The sequence below is a fragment of the Aquila chrysaetos genome, chromosome 22 (assembly GCF_900496995.4).
Source record: "Aquila chrysaetos chrysaetos chromosome 22, bAquChr1.4, whole genome shotgun sequence".
Lineage (NCBI taxonomy): Eukaryota > Metazoa > Chordata > Aves > Accipitriformes > Accipitridae > Aquila > Aquila chrysaetos.
The window spans coordinates 20,862,303-20,880,790 of NC_044025.1; the positions used below are offsets into that span (position 1 = coordinate 20,862,303).

The 18,488-nt window shown below is 56.1% G+C and overlaps 1 protein-coding gene and 1 long non-coding RNA gene across 3 annotated transcripts in view; both read left to right on the forward strand.

The window, feature by feature from the left end:
- Positions 1-8,348: 8,348 nt before the first annotated feature.
- Positions 8,349-18,488, forward strand: part of ARHGAP26 (Rho GTPase activating protein 26) — a 155,695-nt gene continuing 145,555 nt past the window's right edge. Inside the window, exon 1 of one of the 2 annotated variants that reach the window (XM_029997869.2) lies at positions 8,349-8,707. In XM_029997869.2, the coding sequence (XP_029853729.1) occupies positions 8,554-8,707 (154 nt within the window). In that variant the 5' untranslated portion in view covers positions 8,349-8,553. The remainder of the gene's footprint in view (positions 8,708-18,488) is intronic. The other variant, XM_029997867.2, reaches the window with a different exon arrangement.
- Positions 13,719-14,397, forward strand: LOC115334087. The gene is made up of 2 exons (XR_003921033.2): positions 13,719-13,852; positions 13,960-14,397. It is a non-coding gene; the product is annotated as an uncharacterized LOC115334087 (long non-coding RNA).

Sequence of the window (18,488 nt, forward strand, 5' to 3'; positions counted from 1 at the left end):
CACTTTAAATTCAATAGGTTTAACTCTGAGCTGCCTCCCTCAGCTATTGATTCACAGCCTGCCCTGGAAAGCTCAGGATGTGCATTATGTTTCTGATGCTCTGGCTCCCATGGTCAGCAAGGTGCTGTCAGAGGTGGGTGCCCTGCAAGCTGGTCTGTGGCTCTACTGCACCTTGGTGTGACCAGAGCCCAGTGCCCCGTGGGGGCCCTGGTACCCCTCCCACGTCCAGCCTTAAGAAGCTGAAGCAGGCTCCTGCAAGGAGAACCTGCCAAGGAACACAGAGTGGTGGGTCTCCTCCAAACCAGGAGGGTTTTGAAAGCTTTGCACAAACAGCAGAAGCTGGGAATTGCTTTATGGGTTTCATGCAATGCTCGTTTCCTTGCCTAGCTATGCAGCCTGTGGTTTGTCTGGCACAACTGGGCTCTCAAGGCTGCAGCTCCAGCTGAATCTGATGCCTGGGCTGTGTCAGACTATGATTTTCTCCCTTAACCTGTCTAATTCTAAAGGTGTCACTTACAAAGGAGAGCTAAGGAATGTACAAATTCCTTGGCATGAATCTGCGTGATGGTTTTCAAAGGGGATATGTGGCATGTCTCTGATGAAAATCGATTGACTTCCAGCCTTTGGTAAGTTCTAGGTGTAAAAAAGGTAGGTTACATCTCTGGGTGCTGACTGCTGTTATTCCATCTCCAAGGTGCACATCAGTAAGCCTTTCTGGGAGAGGGTCACCCGCGCCTACATCGCCAGCTCACCGGGGTCCTCCGCTCCTCTGCCTGTTGCTCCCTCTCCCCACCACAAATGACCTGTGGAAGTGTTTTTCCACGGAGCATTATGAGACCAAAGCTCCCATGTAGAACATGGATAGAGGCTAATATTTTGTGTTTGTGGAGGAAATGAGTGGCAGCTGCTTGGCTGGGCCTTCGATGAGATTTCATATTTCCTGAAAAAAATGAGAGTAAGAATAGACAGACTGTTTGGCCTTTCCTGACAATGAAACTTTGTCATATCTATAATTAACCCTGTTATTTAAATACTTCTTCCATGAACATCTTTGAAGATTTCATAGCCCTTGGTTAATTTACTACTTTTCCATTTCAGCTTCCTGTGCTATAGTGATTCCCAGGGGCATGACTAATTTCACTTTTCCATTTAATTGAGGACTTGTTTCTGGCTTTGCCTTTGTGTGTTTAGCTGTAGCTTGGGCAGCCTGGTTGATGCCTTGTCCCTGCCCAAAATGCACCTGTCAGTCCTCTTATTTTCCTCTAGGAAAAGCTTCCCAGGGAATTTAGAGAACATCTATGACCAACACTTTTCTTTCTTTCAGAAACCTTTTCATCGCAGTGATGTAGTCCCACAGGAATTTCAGTATGGCTGTCGGTTTAATCCTTAACTTCAGGCCTTAGCTGCAGGCCCAGTAGTGCTGGAGCCTTGCATACATCAGCACCATCCTATGGTGCGAGCTGGCGCGCTCTCCAGCAGCCCTGATGGGCCTGGGGTGGAGGAGCTACGGGTGCGTGACGGTGCTGGGTCACCTTGGCTCCACAGCAAGGCTTTCTGCACACACTGGCAAATACAGCTTGCTTTGAGGGGTTACGGCTGTGTCAGCTGGGACCTGGGGAAACCTGCTGCTCTGAGCCTTTCTTATTCTCAGGGGATGTTATCTGAACTTGCTTAGGTGCAAGAAAAGTTGTAGAAGAGACCTGGGATGTTCTCAGCCCTCCAAGATCTGTGGGCTTGAATAGGGGACCAGTACAACTGCATTAGATCTCATGGTGGATTTTCCTTGTCTGCTATTTGTCTCCTCTTAAGGGGTTCACCCCAAGAAATCCCAAGCTAGAAACTCTTCTTACTTAAGTATCACTTGTTGTTTTTGTGTCAGTAAGAACTTCCCTGCAGGGCTTGTAGTAATGTTTCCTTTGCTGCTACTCTGGCAGCTGCAGAGAGAGCAGATTTTCTTTCCCCCCACCAGCTTGCTAAATAACCACCACTTTGCTCCACAGAATCCCTCTGCAGGGGAGGCCTGGATGGGAAAGGAGCTAGTGAAGCTCTTGGGCAGCACAGTGAAGAAAAAAAAAACCAGGTATGAAGGGCAAAGTGAAGCTGGAAGCCCACCCTTCTCTCAGGGTGAGATGTAACCTGGACCATCAGCAAGGAAATGGTGATCTTCAGTGCAATTAACCCTGTCTTTGCCTGGAAGGTAATTATATATACAAATGCATACATGTAAGCAGTGAAGTCCCTCTATTTGTGTTCTTTCTGCATCATGTTAAATGTGCTAAATGCCTCTAGACATCCTAGTTCCCTGACCCAGTAATTTCTTACCCTTGTCTTTGTGCTTGAATGATCGTCATATCTCCAGAAGTTATGACCACGCAGTCACTGTCTTCATGATTTTTAACACAGACTAAATCATGCTGCAGATAACAGATAATAATGCAGTGCTTTGTTCTGTCTTGACGTGTACGCACAGTGCCGTTAACATTTACAGTGTGAATGGTGCTCTAAAATGAGATGGAGAAGGGGTCATTGTGGCTTGAATCAAACAGGGATTTGTGCTGCTGGGTAACTGAGCCTCTGCAATCTCCTGATTAAGGCATTACTCTTTAAAATAAGGTTTCTGTTTTGTAAGTTATTTTATGTTCAATTCCTGGGCAGGGCAGTGTGACCACAGACCCAAACATGACAATTCTAAAAGCTGCTCTTCTGTGGTACTTCAGCATAAGGATCTCATGGTGCTTTTGATCATCAGTCATCAATACCATTACCACCACCAAATTAAGGGAAGATAAAGGAGACATTGAATGTAGAAGCCTGGCTCCAGCACCATGAGGATCATCATCCTGGAAACAAAAGTCAAAGCATAACATCAGGCTAGGAAAAGCAGAAGGGATTCATGAGTATCTCTGTGCCCTGGGGAGGGTCCTGACAGCAGGTGGGTTTTGGGGTCATGGACCTGAACAGGAGGAGGGAGGTTAGCAGTCAGGGCAGGTGTTGGAGCAGAGTATAAACCTTAATGAAGTAGTAAAAATGTAAGTAAGCTGCCACCGAAATTGGGGAGGGAGGAGGCAAACAGCACTCTGAAGAATTATGCCAAAAATCAACAGAGCTGGGAAATGTGCCACCTCCTGCAGCAAGCCTTATTCCTTATTGCCAGTGTGAAAGGGCTGGCCCGGTTAGCAAAACTGAGGGTTCAGGTGAAGGGTCAAGGGTATAGATGGCTTCTCAGTGTCTTAGCTGAAGAATATTGAAAAAGTTTTCTTTTAACAAGAAATCAAGGCAAACAAACCTCCTAAACTGGCTAAATGCACAAGCACCAGAAAACTCTCAAGCCCAAGAAGTGTTCCTGTGCTTTTGCTGCACTTGGAAGCTTGGGTCTTGGTCTATCTGCTCTGACACCTGCCAGGAAGATGAAAGGAAACGGTGCTGTCTTCTTCTGGAGACAGCTCCCCTCAGATGCGATGCCTGTGGGCTTTGTCCCTGTGATTCCTGCTCTCTTCCCAGTGCTCCCAGATGCCTCCGAGAGGCACGTGCCAGGCGAGTGGCTTGGCAAAGACCGTGCTGTAAGTAGCTGGCGTGTCCCGGGCACATATGAATGGGTGTGACTGCTGCAGAGCAAAAACACGAGGCAAAGCCAATTACCCTAAGATAGACAACAGCCTTGTAGCAGCTATAGTTACAGTAATACGCTCTCTGTGGGGGAGAATAACTGATTGCCCAAGGCACAAACAACAGATACAGGGACCTGGAAGGAAATAGATGGGGAGATCATTGCTGCAAGTAGGACACCACAGACTGACTAATAGCATCTTGCATTGATATTTCCATTCAAAATGAAACCAGCTTCCAAGAACTTTTACCAAACCTATGGTGTCTGTGAAACCCAGGAACACTTGGTAGCACAACTGGCTAATGATGAGTTTTGCAAAAAAATTTATTGGAGGTTAACAAGTGTAAGCTAGGAGCCAAAGAGGTTTTCTAGATTGGGAGCAGGGACCCCAGTCCTGCTTGCTTTTCACTTCAGGGAGATCTGACCCCCATGCAGAGGCTCATTTATGTTACTGCTGTTCCATGTAAAGACCTGTCTTCTGGGTTGTCTCACCCACCCCTGCAAAACTATCTGAAGGCCAGGAGGAGTGACTGCAAGGAGAAAAGAAGTTAGCTGAAGAAGGGAAAAGAGGAATCAAGGAGGTGGAAATTCATGTGTGATTGCTAGAGCTGCAACTCAGGAAGGAAAGATACTGTTCTGCTGTAAGGTATGTATAATCATGTTAGCTATATGTAAAACTCATGAATGCTCAGTGGAGGGAGCACTCTGTCATGCTGATGGTGTCTCTTATGCTATCTGCTCCAACCACATGGAAAAGGTCTATCTGTTTAGAACAGACCCAGAGCATATATCCAGGCTGACATGGCTGCACTGGAGAAGAGGAAGCTCTTGGTGTCTACTCTGGAGTTGTACTCACAGCTAACAAAAGGTCCAAGCTCAAGGATCTGATCTCTCAGAAGGTTGTCAGTACAATAGGTCAATACATGCCCTTTGGTTTACAACAGGGAATTCATGTAGATTCATTGCAATGGTCTAATGTATTATCTGGGACACTTTTTTTTTTTGGTTGCATACAATGCTTCATCTGTGCCTAGTTCAATTAAAAAAAAAATCCTTGAGAGCAAGAAAGATGTGAGTGTGATATATAGTCATATAACAAACAGACCTTGAACATTGCTGCTTGAGGGCAATTCCAAGAAATCTCTCATGTATCTCCTGGTTTCTGACAGTCAAGATGCCCATTGTAGTCTCCTGGGGTTTGAAGAAATGCATTAGTGTGCCCAAGCGTCTGGTGTTTTGAGACCTGGTTTTCCACCTTCCCTCCCCTGGTAACACTGGTTCTTATATCCACAAGCAGTGGGAACGCTGCTGGGACTGGGGGTCAGCTGTCAGACGGCAGCCTCCAAAACCCCTGACACAAAACACTCACAGGATAACTGGGTTTAACAACCCCCAAGCAGGCACTGTGGTCCCTGCGCATGGATGCCCACGCACTGCAGCACCAGCCTCCCTGCGGGCATCTGTCGCTCCGAGGCCGCGGAGATGGGGCCATGAGATGCTGTGAGCTGACGTGGTGGCTCAGTGCTGCTCTGTGGGGATGGGGCTGGTTCCCCACCTCCCACTCCTGCTGTCACTCTGGCTCCTGCTTTACGTGACTGGTCTCATTTAACTGGCAGAAAGCTTTCCTGGAGGAGAAGTGGCTTGTTCCTGCTGTGTTCGCAATGATGTTTCACAGAGGTGCAGTAACCACTGCCACCAGTGCAAGGACAGGGGCAGGAAAAGAGAGGTGGGGAGATGCTGTGTGCAGCCAGATTAGGATGCTGATCCAGTTGAAAACTAGTTCTAAAAAAAATTTGTTAATTCTCAAACAAACCTGCTTAATCCAGCTGATTGTGTGACCCACCTAGAGGTGATGCTGGTGTGAGGGAGGGCTGGGAAGTGCAGCTGAGGCTCATCTGAGCTGATGCTATTGCAGCCTCCCTCTTCCTCCTGCTTGGCGGTGCCTGGGGTGGCCCCCGCCCCTGCACCAGCACTGGTGGTTATTTGATCCCAGAGAGCGCTAAACTAGGTAGAAACTGCTCATTTTTAAATTTTCTTTAAATGCTGGATTAGTTTTCTGCTGACTTTGCTCCCTGAGTGTGTCAGCTGTGGGATGCAGGTTGGGGACTGAGCAGGGGAGAATGTGTTAATGTGTGGTCAAGGACGGGCTCAGGGGTGGGAGTGTGGGGCTGCGGTGGCGGCCACAGCTTTCATCTGCTGGAAGTATGTGTAAGCGCAGCCTTGGAGAGCACGGAGGAGCGCTTGCCGGAGACCGGCGGGCCGAGCTCTGCACCCACGGGGATCAGTGGGCAGGTTTCTGTCGGTTTAAATGGCAGTGTTACTGGACCCCTACATGGTGTCCAATTGACTCAGCTCACTTGGAGGTGGGACAACTAAGTTGCTTAAAAAATAAATCAAAGCAGGCAGGCAAATACACTGGGATTGCAAAGGGATGCAAGCTATTAGCTACAGGCAGGTAGATGTGGAAGTTTGATGTTTTTGTTCGTTTGCTTGTCTTCCCCTTCAGTGGTGGTCTTTTACAGTTTGGATGCACAATCCTAGGAAGACTGGGCTGAAGATGTCCATGGCTGTTCCTCCCCAGTGTCTGCTGCCCTGCTCTGCTCCCACACTCTAGGCTCAAACACGAGTGTATCCTGACAAATGCAGCGTAAGCCGGAAAAAGAGGAGACAAGTCCATGACCTGGTACATTAATCGCTGCCTGCCTGAGGCCTCAGTTCCAGTCCTGTGGTGTGTGCGGTATTTCATGTGTGACAGAGCTTTGTAATGCCTTGATTCTGTCCTCATCAGAAAATGACAGTATGAGCATCATTACTTTCTGTGGTTCTGGAAAAGTGCTGAAAAAACCCTCAGTTTCCAGCCCCAAATATTCTGATCCTCTAAGGCAGTGTCCTATAAATCTAGTTAGAGGTTCTTCCATATTAGCTGTAAGTGCCGGAACACTCTTTTAGTATGAACAATGGCAATGTAGAAGGATAAAACCAAAATACGTGCTCCTGTGGCTTTGTACAGTGTAGAATTAAGGAGTGTAAGGCAAATAATAACGTCTAGTGCTTTTATAGGGCTGTATGCATATGGCGTAAATGACAGCTAATTAAACTTTATATCCTGCCTACAAGATAAGCATGTAATTAGTATTACATCCTTTTTTATAATTAGGAGATCTCATCCAAAAAAATGTGGCTCGCAAACCATATTTGAAGGCAGTGACTCAGCCTGAATTAGGCTGTGGTGTGAAGATTGAGAAAATCGTGCTTTAGACCTGCTAGTGCATAAAAAAAGCAGAGACAAAAGGTTGAGCCGGTATCAGGTTGCTACGCCTGCACCCATCCGCTGGAAAACATAGGTGGATTAACTTTTTAATGTGGTGCCAAGCTTTGTGCAAGACCATCCATCTTCCCCAGTTTGCAAAAAAGCATAAAGCTGGCACCAGCTTCGCATTGCGTTTCATGGCTGACTTGACAGGAATGCCGCCCTGTCGCCGCGCTTGATCCGGAACGCGCTCGCTGTGCGGTGCATGGGCTCGTGTTTGCCGAGAGGCAGCCGCCCCGCGCCCTCCTCGCCACCCTGAATGGCTGAGCCGGGGAGAAAAGGGGAATTCCAGTCATCCGGGGATTATCCGCAAATGTGTCTGTTTGTCACAGTCTGGGGTGAGAGGCCATCGCCGGCTTGTACGTGCGTGTCTCTGCCCGGGGGGGAGGCTGCGGGGTGGCTTGCTCTTGACATGGTGCCATCATTTATGGTGAGAATGGATTTTCCCAGATCTGCGGGGCCGCCGCCGGTCTCTCCCGTTTTATTGCCGATGAGCCACCGTCCACCTTATGGCAGCCAGAGCCAAAACCATGAGGAGGAGCAATTGTTTTGTGGGCCACAGTTTGCTCCTGGAAGCTCCCAGCCAAGGGAAGGAGGTGACGAGGCAGCTGCTGCGCTCGGGCCAAATTCCTGGTGTGTTCCTGAAGGAAAACGGGCTGCGGGGAGAAGCGGCCGGGTTTGTGCGTGGCAATGCAGAGCTGTCCTGCCGGTCCCCGTGTCCCTCGCTGGGCTGGAGACGACGCGCTCGCAGGGAGGTGGTGGTGCCTGGGGCCGGTGCCCCTCCGTAACCAGCTCGTTCAAGAGATTGAGGGTTTATTTTCCTCAACTCGCGCTGTTAAACCCCGGGCAATAATCTCCGGCGCTGATGTTTAATGAGAAGAAAAGCGTGCAGAGCTGCAGCCCGGAGAGGCCCCAACCAGCTGGGCACGGACCGGGTGGCGGATGCGGGTCTTCACGCAGCCCTGCGACCCCGGGCCGGGAAGGTCCGCGGGCAGCGGGGCCCTCGAGTAACCCGTCCCGTCTCTCAGTGCCACTCGCGGATGCGGCGGGCGGGGGCCCGGCCCGGGGCTCACCCACGACCACCGGCAGGCCGGCCCCAGGTGCTCCCGCAGGCCGCGCCGGGCCCGCGCCGGGCGGGCTTCCCCCCCGCCCGAGGCACCGCCCACCCCGCGGCTGATTGGCTGAGCTGATGATGTGGGCGGAGTCGGGGGGGGCGGAGAGAGCCGCCGCGAAACCACCCATTGGCTGGTAGCGCTCGCGGGGAGGGGCCGTGTCCCGGCGCGGGGGCGTGTCGCGGTAGGCGGCGGGCGGCGGAGGCGGCGGCGGCGGCAGCGCGGGCGGGCGGCGCGCGGGCCCTGCCCGGGCGGCGGCCCCAGAGCGGCGGCAGCTCCGCCCCCGCCCGCCGCGCCTCAGCGCTCGGCTCCGCTCGGCTCGGCTCGGCTCGGCTCCGCGCCCGGCACCGCTCCGCTCCGCTCCTCACGGCCCGGCCGCTCCCGGGGCGCGCCCGCGGCGGCGCCAGCTCCCCGGAGAGGCGGGCGGGAGCGCGCTTCGCCTTAAAAAGAAAACCCCAAACCTTTAATTTTTTTTTTTTTTTTTTTAATTTGTGCGTGGTGATCGGTGCGCGGGTGCGGGCAGCATGGGGCTGCCGGCGCTGGAGTTCAGCGAGTGCTGCCTGGACAGCCCCCAGTTCCGGGAACGGCTCCGCTCCCACGAGGCCGAGCTGGAGAAGACCAACAAGTTCATCAAGGAGCTCATTAAGGACGGGAAGTCGCTCGTCGCCGCCCTCAAGAGTAAGTCAGGGGCCGGGGGGCGGCTCTGCCGGGGGTCCCGCACCCTCCGGCCGGTCGCCCGCCACCGGCCCAGCGCAGCCTGCCCGGCCCGCCGCCGTCCGCCTGGCCCGCGGTTGCCCATCCGTCCTGGTCCTGGTCCTGGTCCTGGTCCTGGTCCGCCACGGAGCACCTGCTCCCGCCCGTGTCCCACCAGCCCTTGGCGGTGCCGCTCCGTCAGGACACGCGTGGTCCGTCAGGGTGGGCCTGGCCCCGCTCCGGCTGGACTTTGCGTGGTCCTGGGCCACCGGGTTCCAGTCCGTGGCCCTCAGGAGCTGCGTCCTTCGGGGGTGGTTCGGCTGGGCTGGGGGCGATGGGTGGGTGCCGTGCCCACCGGCCCGCTCCCCGGTTGTGCTCTGTCCCCTCTCTATTCAGGGTGGGGGGGATGCCCAGTGCCCCCTTTCCAGGCTCTGCCCCGGGCTGGCCCCGCCGGTGCCATCTCCTCCGTCCCCAGCGGCGTGTGGGGAAGCGGGGACGGTTGTTGCTGCGTGGGAGAACCGCGGGCTGGGGGGCAAAGCTGCAAACCACCCGTTCGTGGTGGGGGCCGTGCGGGAGGGGGACGCTGCGAGGCAGCGGGAGACCCTCGCCTGCGGCCGGCGGTGTCCCGGTCCCCCCTCATGCCCAGGCGGGGCTGGGGACATCTCTGCACGGCCACCCACTGCCACGGTGGGTGGGCCGCTCCCCGAGCGGTGGCTCTGTTCCTGCTGTTCCCCCCGTGGGGTCGTTTGGGTTTTTTTCTTTTTTTTTTAAGTTTCTTTGCCCCAAATCGCGGATCACTTCCCCTGCCGGTAGGTTTCCCGTACCAAACAGGCCGGCCGGGCAAGTTGTCACCTTACCGAGCTCGCCCTGTCCTGCTCTGGTTCGGTGCCGTGGGGCGGTGGGATGGGAGAGGGGCACATCCACGCACACCCGTGCCGTGGATCCCCCCGCGGCATCGCTTGTCATGCACCAGCCTGGCCTCGGGGATGCGGCGGGGTTATTTTGGGAGCTGAGGCGTGGTGGTGTTGCCCCCAGGGTGCTCAGGCAGGTGATGGTCCGGCCAAGCCCACCACCCCGTCCCATCCCGGGAGAGCCGCAGCCACAGGGCTGATTCCTGCTCCGTCGCATTCAGATCTCGCACCGAGCCCCACGGGTGCAGTTAGCCTGCTCCAGAGTAGCAGCCAGTAATGTCTGTATTACCCGGACGCCCATTGTACCGATTCTCAGCATTTTGGGATTGAAAAAACCTCAAACCCAACAGCTCTCGGTGCATTTGTGGTTCTGCAGGTCTGAGCTGTCTTCTGCTGCGGTGTGTTTGCCTGTCAAGCTGAAGGCAGCCTGTGCCTGGCCCAGTGTGGAGCATTCATTTTATCACAGAACAAATCCTACAGCATCGTTCTTCACTGAAAATAAATTTTAGGAATTAGCTGGTGGGTCCCAAGGGAGTTCATCTCTGGGCTTAATCAGCGGGCACTTTTAGCAGGTCACTCGGCAGGTCCTGGCCGAGGGGGCCGGCTGTGCCCTCGCCCCGGTCGTGCCACACGGCAGGTATTTTTGGGTGTGCTGAACCGCTGCGTGCTCGCAGCTGCTGGTGGGCGACTCGCTGGCCAGCCGTGGCTGTGGCCGTGCTGCATGGCCCCCGGGCTGCCTGCGCCGGGGCAGGAAGAACGCTCACCAGCTTCAAGAGATAAGGATGTTTTTATGGATGAATTGTTTTGTAGGCTCTATTGAATGCGTTCCTGGATTAGACCTTAATTCCTGTGCAGGGCCGGGGGTGTGTTCCGCTGATGTCCTGGCTGCGGTCGGTAGGGGCATGAATAATGACAATTTTGCTGGAGAGTTAATTAATGCCCAAGCACCCGCACTGCCTGGCCTCGTGGCTGCCTTGTATGCGTGTGCGGCTGCAGGCGTGGTGGCAGGCTCCCCGCAGAGGTGGTCTGCAGGGCGCTTTGGGGGTATGTTTGGGGGTGCGTGGGGCAGGGCACGGGGATGGGTGTCCCCTCCCTGGCTGTGATGCTCGGCCACTCTACGCGTCCTTCTCCCACGTGCGGCCCCTTGCTGCGAGAGCAACTTCACCAGCTCCACGGCTGCCGGCGAGCCGTGGTACCTCTGACTTCTCTAGCAGAGACCTGGCGCAGGACAGGATCTGGCCCAGCTCTTTCCACATGCGTTACCTGTGATGTGCGATGGGTCTGAGGTCTGGCCATGTTGCGTGGGTCATCACAGACCCTCTGGACGTCCGTCTGAGCACGGATGGAGATGCTCCAGGGGTAGGGAGCTGCTGCGCTGCCTCTTGCTGGGTGTCGTTCCCGTTTCACTGCCGCAGGTGTTTGGGACAGCGCTGCTGTGAGCCGGTGCAGGTGGTACCTGGTGGCCATTCCTGGCAACGAACCAGGTGCTCGATTCTCTTACCCAGCTTTTATTTTTCTGGTGTTTCCAAGTGGTTTGTCTCCCTGTGGCTGGGCAGGGCAGGGCAGCCTTATCTCGCCGCTGGCATCGCTTCCACGCACGGTCCTTGGCCGTCTTCGAGGGTGCGTGGATGCAGGGCTGGGCATGTCCAAGGAGTAGCAAACCCCCGGCTCGGAGCACGCTGCCTCTGGAGCGAGGGGCTCGGAGGGCGTCTTGTCTCTTGGCACAGCGAGGTGGCCTGCAATCAAAGTTACTTGAAGTCTTGGCAATGTCCTCTCTCATTTTCCTTCCTCTTGCGTTTTCTGCTGAATGTTTCACATCCTCTTTGTTTTAAGACAGGCGCAAGGGGAACGTAACTCTTTGTGTGTCAGCGAGGAGCAAGGTGGAGGGGCAGCTTGGATGGGGCAGCGGTGCAGTTATGTGGCAGGGAGGAAGATGCAGGAGGGAGGAAGGTGCAGGAGGGAGGAGGACCCCTCCGCAACTCTGGGCAGAAGCGCTCCCCTCTTCCTGCCGCCCTGCTTGGCCCCTTGCCGCCCTGGCGCTGCCGACACCGGCGTGGCAGGAGCAGCGTGCAGGGATGGTGAGGCTGGTATAAAGGCACATAAGAAAGTCTCTCTCTGGATTTGGTGGAGGAGCTGTTCTGTAGCTACCCTGCTTTTGCCCTCTGTGAAGGTGTGGAAGGAAATGGGACTGATTCACAGCACTGTCTTCTTCATTTAAAAAAAGAATAAATTGAGAAGGTTGAAAATAATCTCATTTGCTGAAGGGCTGGTCTTGCTAAATATCCTCTGAAGCCGAGGGCATCTCTGAAGTGTGTGTGTATATGTGTATATATATAAATACTGTTCCCCCCACTCCCAGTGAGTATCTGTGCCTATTTCTATTGTCTCCCTTTGCTGCTTGGCTGGTATTAGGAGTGACCTGGTTTTCAGCAAAACGTGTCCCTCTTCCTCCCTTGTATACCACACATAAATTATTCAGAAAGTTTTGCAAATGCAAAGACCTCAAGTGAGACATAAATAATGAACTCAAAGCTTGGATGCCGTGAAACTTGTTCTCCAGCGAAGGAGCCGTGGTGACCGTCGGTACGAGGGATACGGAAGCGTTTCGCCCCTTTCCGTGTCCTCTGTGCCTGAGAAATGGGGCAGGCAGGGAGCTGCGTCCTGGCCGGCGGCTGGTCCTGGTATGGCGGCTGCCCGCGGTGCCAGCATTGCCACCAGCCCCTCTGCTTCGGTGGAGGGGGATATCAAGCCCAGTCGCCCAGATGGTGATGCAAAGATGCTTTGCAGCTTGCTTTGGAAAATGAGCAGCGCACGTAACGATGGAGGGTGTGGGGGTGCAGGCGGCTGGCAGCCATTGCCTCCCCCGTGCTGCTGTCGGGGGCTGAGCAGGGGCATCTTCCTCCTCCTCCTCCTCCTCGTGGTCCCCAGGTCTCCCCGTGGTGGCCGGGCTGCGAAGGGCTGGGGGCTGTCATCTCCTTTGGGCGCTGGGGCTGCAGTCCGGTGCCCTGCCACGTTTCCGCTGTTGTTTTTGTTTTGCTTCTTCCTTCAACTCCCAAGCACTAATTTGAAGCCACCGAACTCGTCCACGCCCCGGCCGCTGCTGCGCTCGCACGTTGCAGGCTGCAATTTGTGCGGCGGGGCAGGGCTGGGGCCGGCGGGGGCTCTGTGAACCCCCTCCCCGTGAGAGCCGGACCCCGGCCGAGCTGTGTCGTGCCCGGGGCTCCTGCGGGAAGGGCGGAGGTGCCCATGCTCCGAAAGGCGCAGTCGGGCTGGTTTGGGGTTTTGGATCATTTTTCCTTTGGCTGTTTTTCAGGCGGGTCACCGCAGAGCTGCGACCGGGCGGCGAGGAGGGGCAGGACTGAAGGGGGATGCGGGGAAGGGATGATGCTGGGGTGGACCCGGACCCTGCGGCAGCCTGGATCTCGTCCGGCCCCACCGGCTTCCCCGGGGCAGATACTGTGGCACCAGCCTGCAGGTCTCGTGCCGGCTCTGCCATCCACCAGAGTGCCCCGTGCCGGCTGCGTTGAGCGGCTGGGGCTTGCCCCCAGCTCCCAAGCTGGGGCATGCTTCGTGCGAGGCTGTCGGAGAAACACGGTCACCCTTCAGTCCGTGCATGCAACGCTTGATTTTAGTGAGCTGCCCAGTGGGACAATCTGCTTTGCCGGGGTCGTGGAGGCAGCCTGTGCTGCCACCGCGGGTGACACCGGGAGGGCTTTTGCTGCGGCTGTGGGGTTTTTCCTGGAAAGCCTCCTGCTCTGTGGCTGCCGTGCCGCTTAAAAAGCAAAGCGGGGTGGTTGTGTGGTTCCTGGCGGTGCCGTCGGCGTCCTGGGCTCTGCCCACGGACCGTGCGCTCTGGGATGCACTTGCACACAGGTTCCGTTCCACGTCTCAGCAGCCTCTTGCTGAAACCGAGCCTTTAGGAAATGTCTGTGCCTGTGGCTGTGGCGTGGCAGTGCTGTACCTGGAGCTGCCACTGACTCTGTAGCTCCCCTGGAAATGAAAGTGAAACTTTTGTCTAATGTTTAACCTGAGCAGTTAATTCTCTTTTGATATGAACAAGGCTTAGCCTGGCCATAAGGAAATGTTTCAGACTGGCCAAAACCTTCAGTTGCTTTCTGACCCGGCCGACTTTGCTACCGTTGCTGCCTTTCCCTGCCCGCTCTGCATGGCCCCCCAGTTCGGCACACTCGGTCCCACCGGGAGAGGCACCCCGACCAGAGTGAGTCTGGGGGAGGCCCTGGCTTGGGTGGGTAGAGCTGCCCAGCTCAATGGGCAGAGGGATAACACGGTGCCGTGCACTCAAAATGTCCTTGTTTGCCTCTCCAGGGTGAAAGCCCTCGGGTGTGTGGGAGGAAGAGCCGCGTCTTGGGCTGCTTCGTAACGCGGTGCTGTCTGGGGTGACGGGTCCTTGTGCCCCAGTGCCGCAGGCGCCCGCCATCCCTGGGGAGGAGAAGAAACCTGAAGCCCTTCTTGGATTATTTTCATCCTTTTGCCCTTCTGGTCCTGAAGAAAGCAGTAACAGCCCAAACCTTCCCATCACCCACGCACAGAGGAGAGGAGGGATTGAGATACAGAGGATTAGGTCTGGCCTTTCCAGAAATGGCCCTTATTTTTGCAGGTACAAACGTTAATGGTTAGAGTCATGCTCCTGCCCAGGAGACAGCTGTACTTCTGCAGGCTTGGGTTTGGAGGAAAAGGAGTGGTATGCTTTCTGGAGGGTGCAAAAATAAAAATAACCCCGCCGTTGGGTTGCTGTGGCCGCTTGCATTTGGTTCTGCTCTGGTTATGCTGTGAGAAATGGTGTTTGGCTGCTGCCGTCGAGCACTCGGTGCTGGCCGCCTACGAGCAGCGATGGGGTGCGAGGGCTGCCAAGGTGAGTCACGCCGCGCTCGCTGCACAGCCCGTTTCACATCTTCCAAGTGCCGAGGAAATTGCTGCCTCGCGGCGGGGAGGATTTCCTGGGGCTTGGCGGCAGCACCGCATCCATGCGGGCAGAAACCCTGGTCCCTTGCTGGGCGGTGGGACCCAGCTTTGCCCGAGGAGCTCGCCCTGTGCTTGGAGGGGTGGGGGGGTCTCTGCCAGCACCGAAGCCCAGCAGCGGTGGGGCACGGTCAGGCCCCCCGTGCGGCTGCCATGGGCTCTCCACCTTGGCTGGGTGAACAAATCGCGGGGCCAATCTGGGGGGAAAGGATGTGGTTTTGGGGTTTGGTTGCTAAGATGGGTTGTTTCTGATTTTTCCTGCTTGGTTCACCCAGCAAAGGTATAATGTGGCTCCCCCGTGTCAGGGTGTATTTTTCCCCTCTCTTCCATTCGGAGAGCCATGGGAAACGTTTGGTGTAGGGAATACTTTGTGCTACGGGAGAGGTATGTGGTTACAGCTCCGCCAGTCCTGCGCCAGCAGAGCCAAAGGCAAAGAGGAGGACTTCCTCCTTTGCATGACCTGTGTGGCTTGTGCAGTCACTTATTTAATACCTTGTCTGGTATTTTATTCAAACGAGGAGTAGTACAAATGATAATACTCTGCTTTATTTTCAGCACAAGTTGAAAGCTCCTCCTCTTCCTCTCTGGTGGAAATTAGCAACAGGAACATGTTCCTGCTTGGGAGATGCTCTTTGTTTCTGATGGTGGGTCTCCACCGTGAGTCGTGGAGGGATCGTTGTGCAGCCAGCGTTGGCTCCGGAGGACTGCGCGCTTACCCTGTGTGGCTCAGCCTGATTGTAAGAAGGAAAACTCAGGACGTGACAGCCATCTGCCCTGCCGGGGTGTTGCAGTGGCTCACCCGCATGCGCTGCCCGTGGTCGTGATCTAGGCAGGAGGCTCGTGACGACATCCCCAGGCATTGTTCGTCCTTCTCTCCAGGGGTCCCCTGGGGCTGCCTGGGGGTTCCCCCATACCCAACCGTGACCCCCAGTGCTGGTGTGTTTGGGGACTGATGGTGAGAGCCGAGCTGGTGAGCGGGGTGGTCTCCTCGAGTCCCGTGCTAGCCACCGAGCTGGTGCCGCGGGCTGGCTGTAACCCCACAGCTGCCATCTCCACCGTGCCGCAGCCAGATCCGGGATCGGCAGTGCTGGAGAGGGAAGCTGATGAGCAGAAGGTCTTGGGCGTGCAGGAGAGTGTACATTTGTGATTACGTCTTTTAAATGTTGCTGGCAGAAGGCTCATTAACAGGGCTCAGAGATCTCTTTAACTGGGAGTGTGCCACAGAGCACCTCTGGGCACACGTCCTGATACACTGGTGTGGTGACGGCGTCTGGAGAAACTGCTGGCCCTGTGCGTGCTGCTGCCCGGCCATGGCACCAGCACTGACTGGGTGTCCAATGTCGTGTTAAACTCGGCCCTTTTGCATTGGTGGGAGATAGACTGGGGAATAAACACCAGCTTTGAGAGGCAGGGGCTGCTACTGGCTGTACCGCTGAGGCTGGCGTAGCCTGAAAGCACACGCTTGTGTCTGGGGAGAAAAATCTGAGCAGGAGGTGGATGGACCTGGGGAGGGGCAGGGTGGGATGTCCCAGTGTTCCTCCCGTGCCAGGAGCTGGGTACCTGCTGGGTCCTGCTCATACTTCCAGCGTGGAGCAGATTTGCCTGGTTTGGGTCAAGAGGCTGTTTTTCCAAGGCTGCAGATGTGCCAGCACAGCCACATCTTGTGTCTCTGTTCCTGCAATCTCGCCGTGCCGAGCGGTGCACGCCATGTGCGTGGTGTTACCTGCATGCCCTGGGACATGGGCTGGGGGCGGTGGGCTCTTTTGATTTCCTTTTTTTTTTTTTTTCCTTTGGGGGTGGCAACTCACAATGATGTAAAAATGCGTGCGAGGAAATGCCGTTCCCATGGTTGCTGCGGGGAGGGTGGGAGGCGGTGGTGCCGGGGCTCTGCCGCGTGTCCGCAGGTTTGGCACATGCGGTGCTTCCCTGGCTGATCCCAGCCGGGCAGCAGCCTGCAGCTGGGCCGGGACAAGGTGAGCGGGGCGGCCCCCTCCCCTGGCTGGCAGAGGGAGACCACCAACCCCTCTGCTCTCACCTTCCCCGCAGCCACCTTGAAATTGTCGTGTGCTTCTCCCTGAAACCCAGGGAGCAATGCCACGGCCAGAGCAGTGGCTGCGGCCGTGCACGAAACGAGGCAGGGGTGCCTCCACCCGAGCAAAGGGGCTTCAGAGACCCCCGCCGTGTCCGACGGGCAGCAACGGCGGCGTGGCAAAGCAAACCCTGCCCGCACTGTGGTGGTTCTGGTTTGGGGCGTTTTGGGCAGCCCTTCCGCACCGTCCAGCAGTGGGACAGCAGGAGGATGGGCTTTGCCGTGTATCCGTTGCTGCGCTTGGGTTTTTTTGATCCGTCATTTTTACGCAGACCCGAAGAAGCCAGGTTCGGATGCGGCGTGATGAGTAGCTGTAGCGTGACTGCGGTGGGCAGAGAGGGGAGGGAAAGCGAGGGGGAGCTCGTACCGAAACCCGCACAGCTTGTTCGCTTCTCGGCTGCTTGGTGTGAATCATCCCTCCCTCCTCCCCCGGGCACGCGAGCGGCTGTCACCGCGGCCGACGGAGCCGAGGCTGTTTTCCCTGTTTTCCTGGCGCGTTTTCCCCGCCGCCCCACGCTGAAGGCGATTCCACCTGCTCCTCTTCATTGCTCCGTGCAAGCGCCTGGTGGCCCTGGGCCTGCGGGCTGCACGCTCCTGACAAGGTGCGCTCGTTAGGACATCATCCCGGCTCTTAATAGTGAGGATGGTCTCAAGCGTGGCTCGGAGGAACCGGGAATTGCGCTCCTCTGCCACTGCTCCCGCCTGCCGACGGGAGCCTGGGGGGTCACGGCGCGTCTGGGATGCTGGATGCACGCCGGCCCGGCTGCGGGATGCTCTGCGGAGCGAGGATTACGGCGCAGAGGGGGAAGCAGGGGGGGGACACACACGTCTCTGCCGTGATGCCGAGCCAGTTTCTATCTGGAGTTGGTGGGAAGTACACCAGCCTCCGGACCATCTGGCTCCCGCACGTGGAGCGGCGGGCGCAGCCGTGCCGTGCGGGGGCCGGGGCTGCCTGCGCCAGCGCGGGGGCGAGGGGCCAGCGAAGGGCCCAGGTGCTGCTTCGTCACTTTTCCCTGCGGTTTCGACCCAAAGCTGGGGTGCGGTGCTCCCCCCCAACCCGGCACCCCCTCACCGAGGGCAGCGGGCAGGCAGGGGCATCGCTGCGGCGCAGTGCCTGCCCGGGTGGCCGCCGGCACACGTGCTTTCTGCCCCGTGCCAGCCCAGCTAGGCAACTCTTTTTTTTTTTTTTTTTTTTAATTCCCAAAAGACAAAAATGCTCCCTTTGTTCTGGGCTGCAGTGTAAAAGAATCTATTTTAAAAAGATATGGACTGTTGATCTACAGTGGGGCCGTAAATAGCTCATAAAATAAGAAAACAAGAACTTTCTTTTTCCCCAGGGCTTGCCCAGCTCCCCGGCGGGTAGCTGTGCCGTGCTGCCCGTCCTGCAGCGGGGCCGGCAGAACAGCAGTCCCGGTACCCACAGTGCTGCCTTCACAAGGTTCACGTCACGCGCAGGGATGCGCTCGAAGATGTTATTGCAACCTGCGTTGAGCTGCCACTACCGCGGTGCACTCGACGTGCTGCCTGCGGAGTGAGTGCATGGGCATGTGTGTGCACCCACCTGCTTTCTTCTTTTTAGCGGCTTCTAATCCTGCATCAGTATCTCGATGAGGGAAGTATAAAGGGTTCTCTGCATGGGCCGAGTGACCTGTAAAATAAGCTGGCTTGTGTCTTTTTAATAATACTGCCTGGTAGAGCGTCCCTTTGCTGGTTTTTTTTTTTCTTTTTCTAGCTGAAACAGCGTCTGTCCAGAACGATGCCCTTGCTGAGTGCTGGTTGCTTAGCA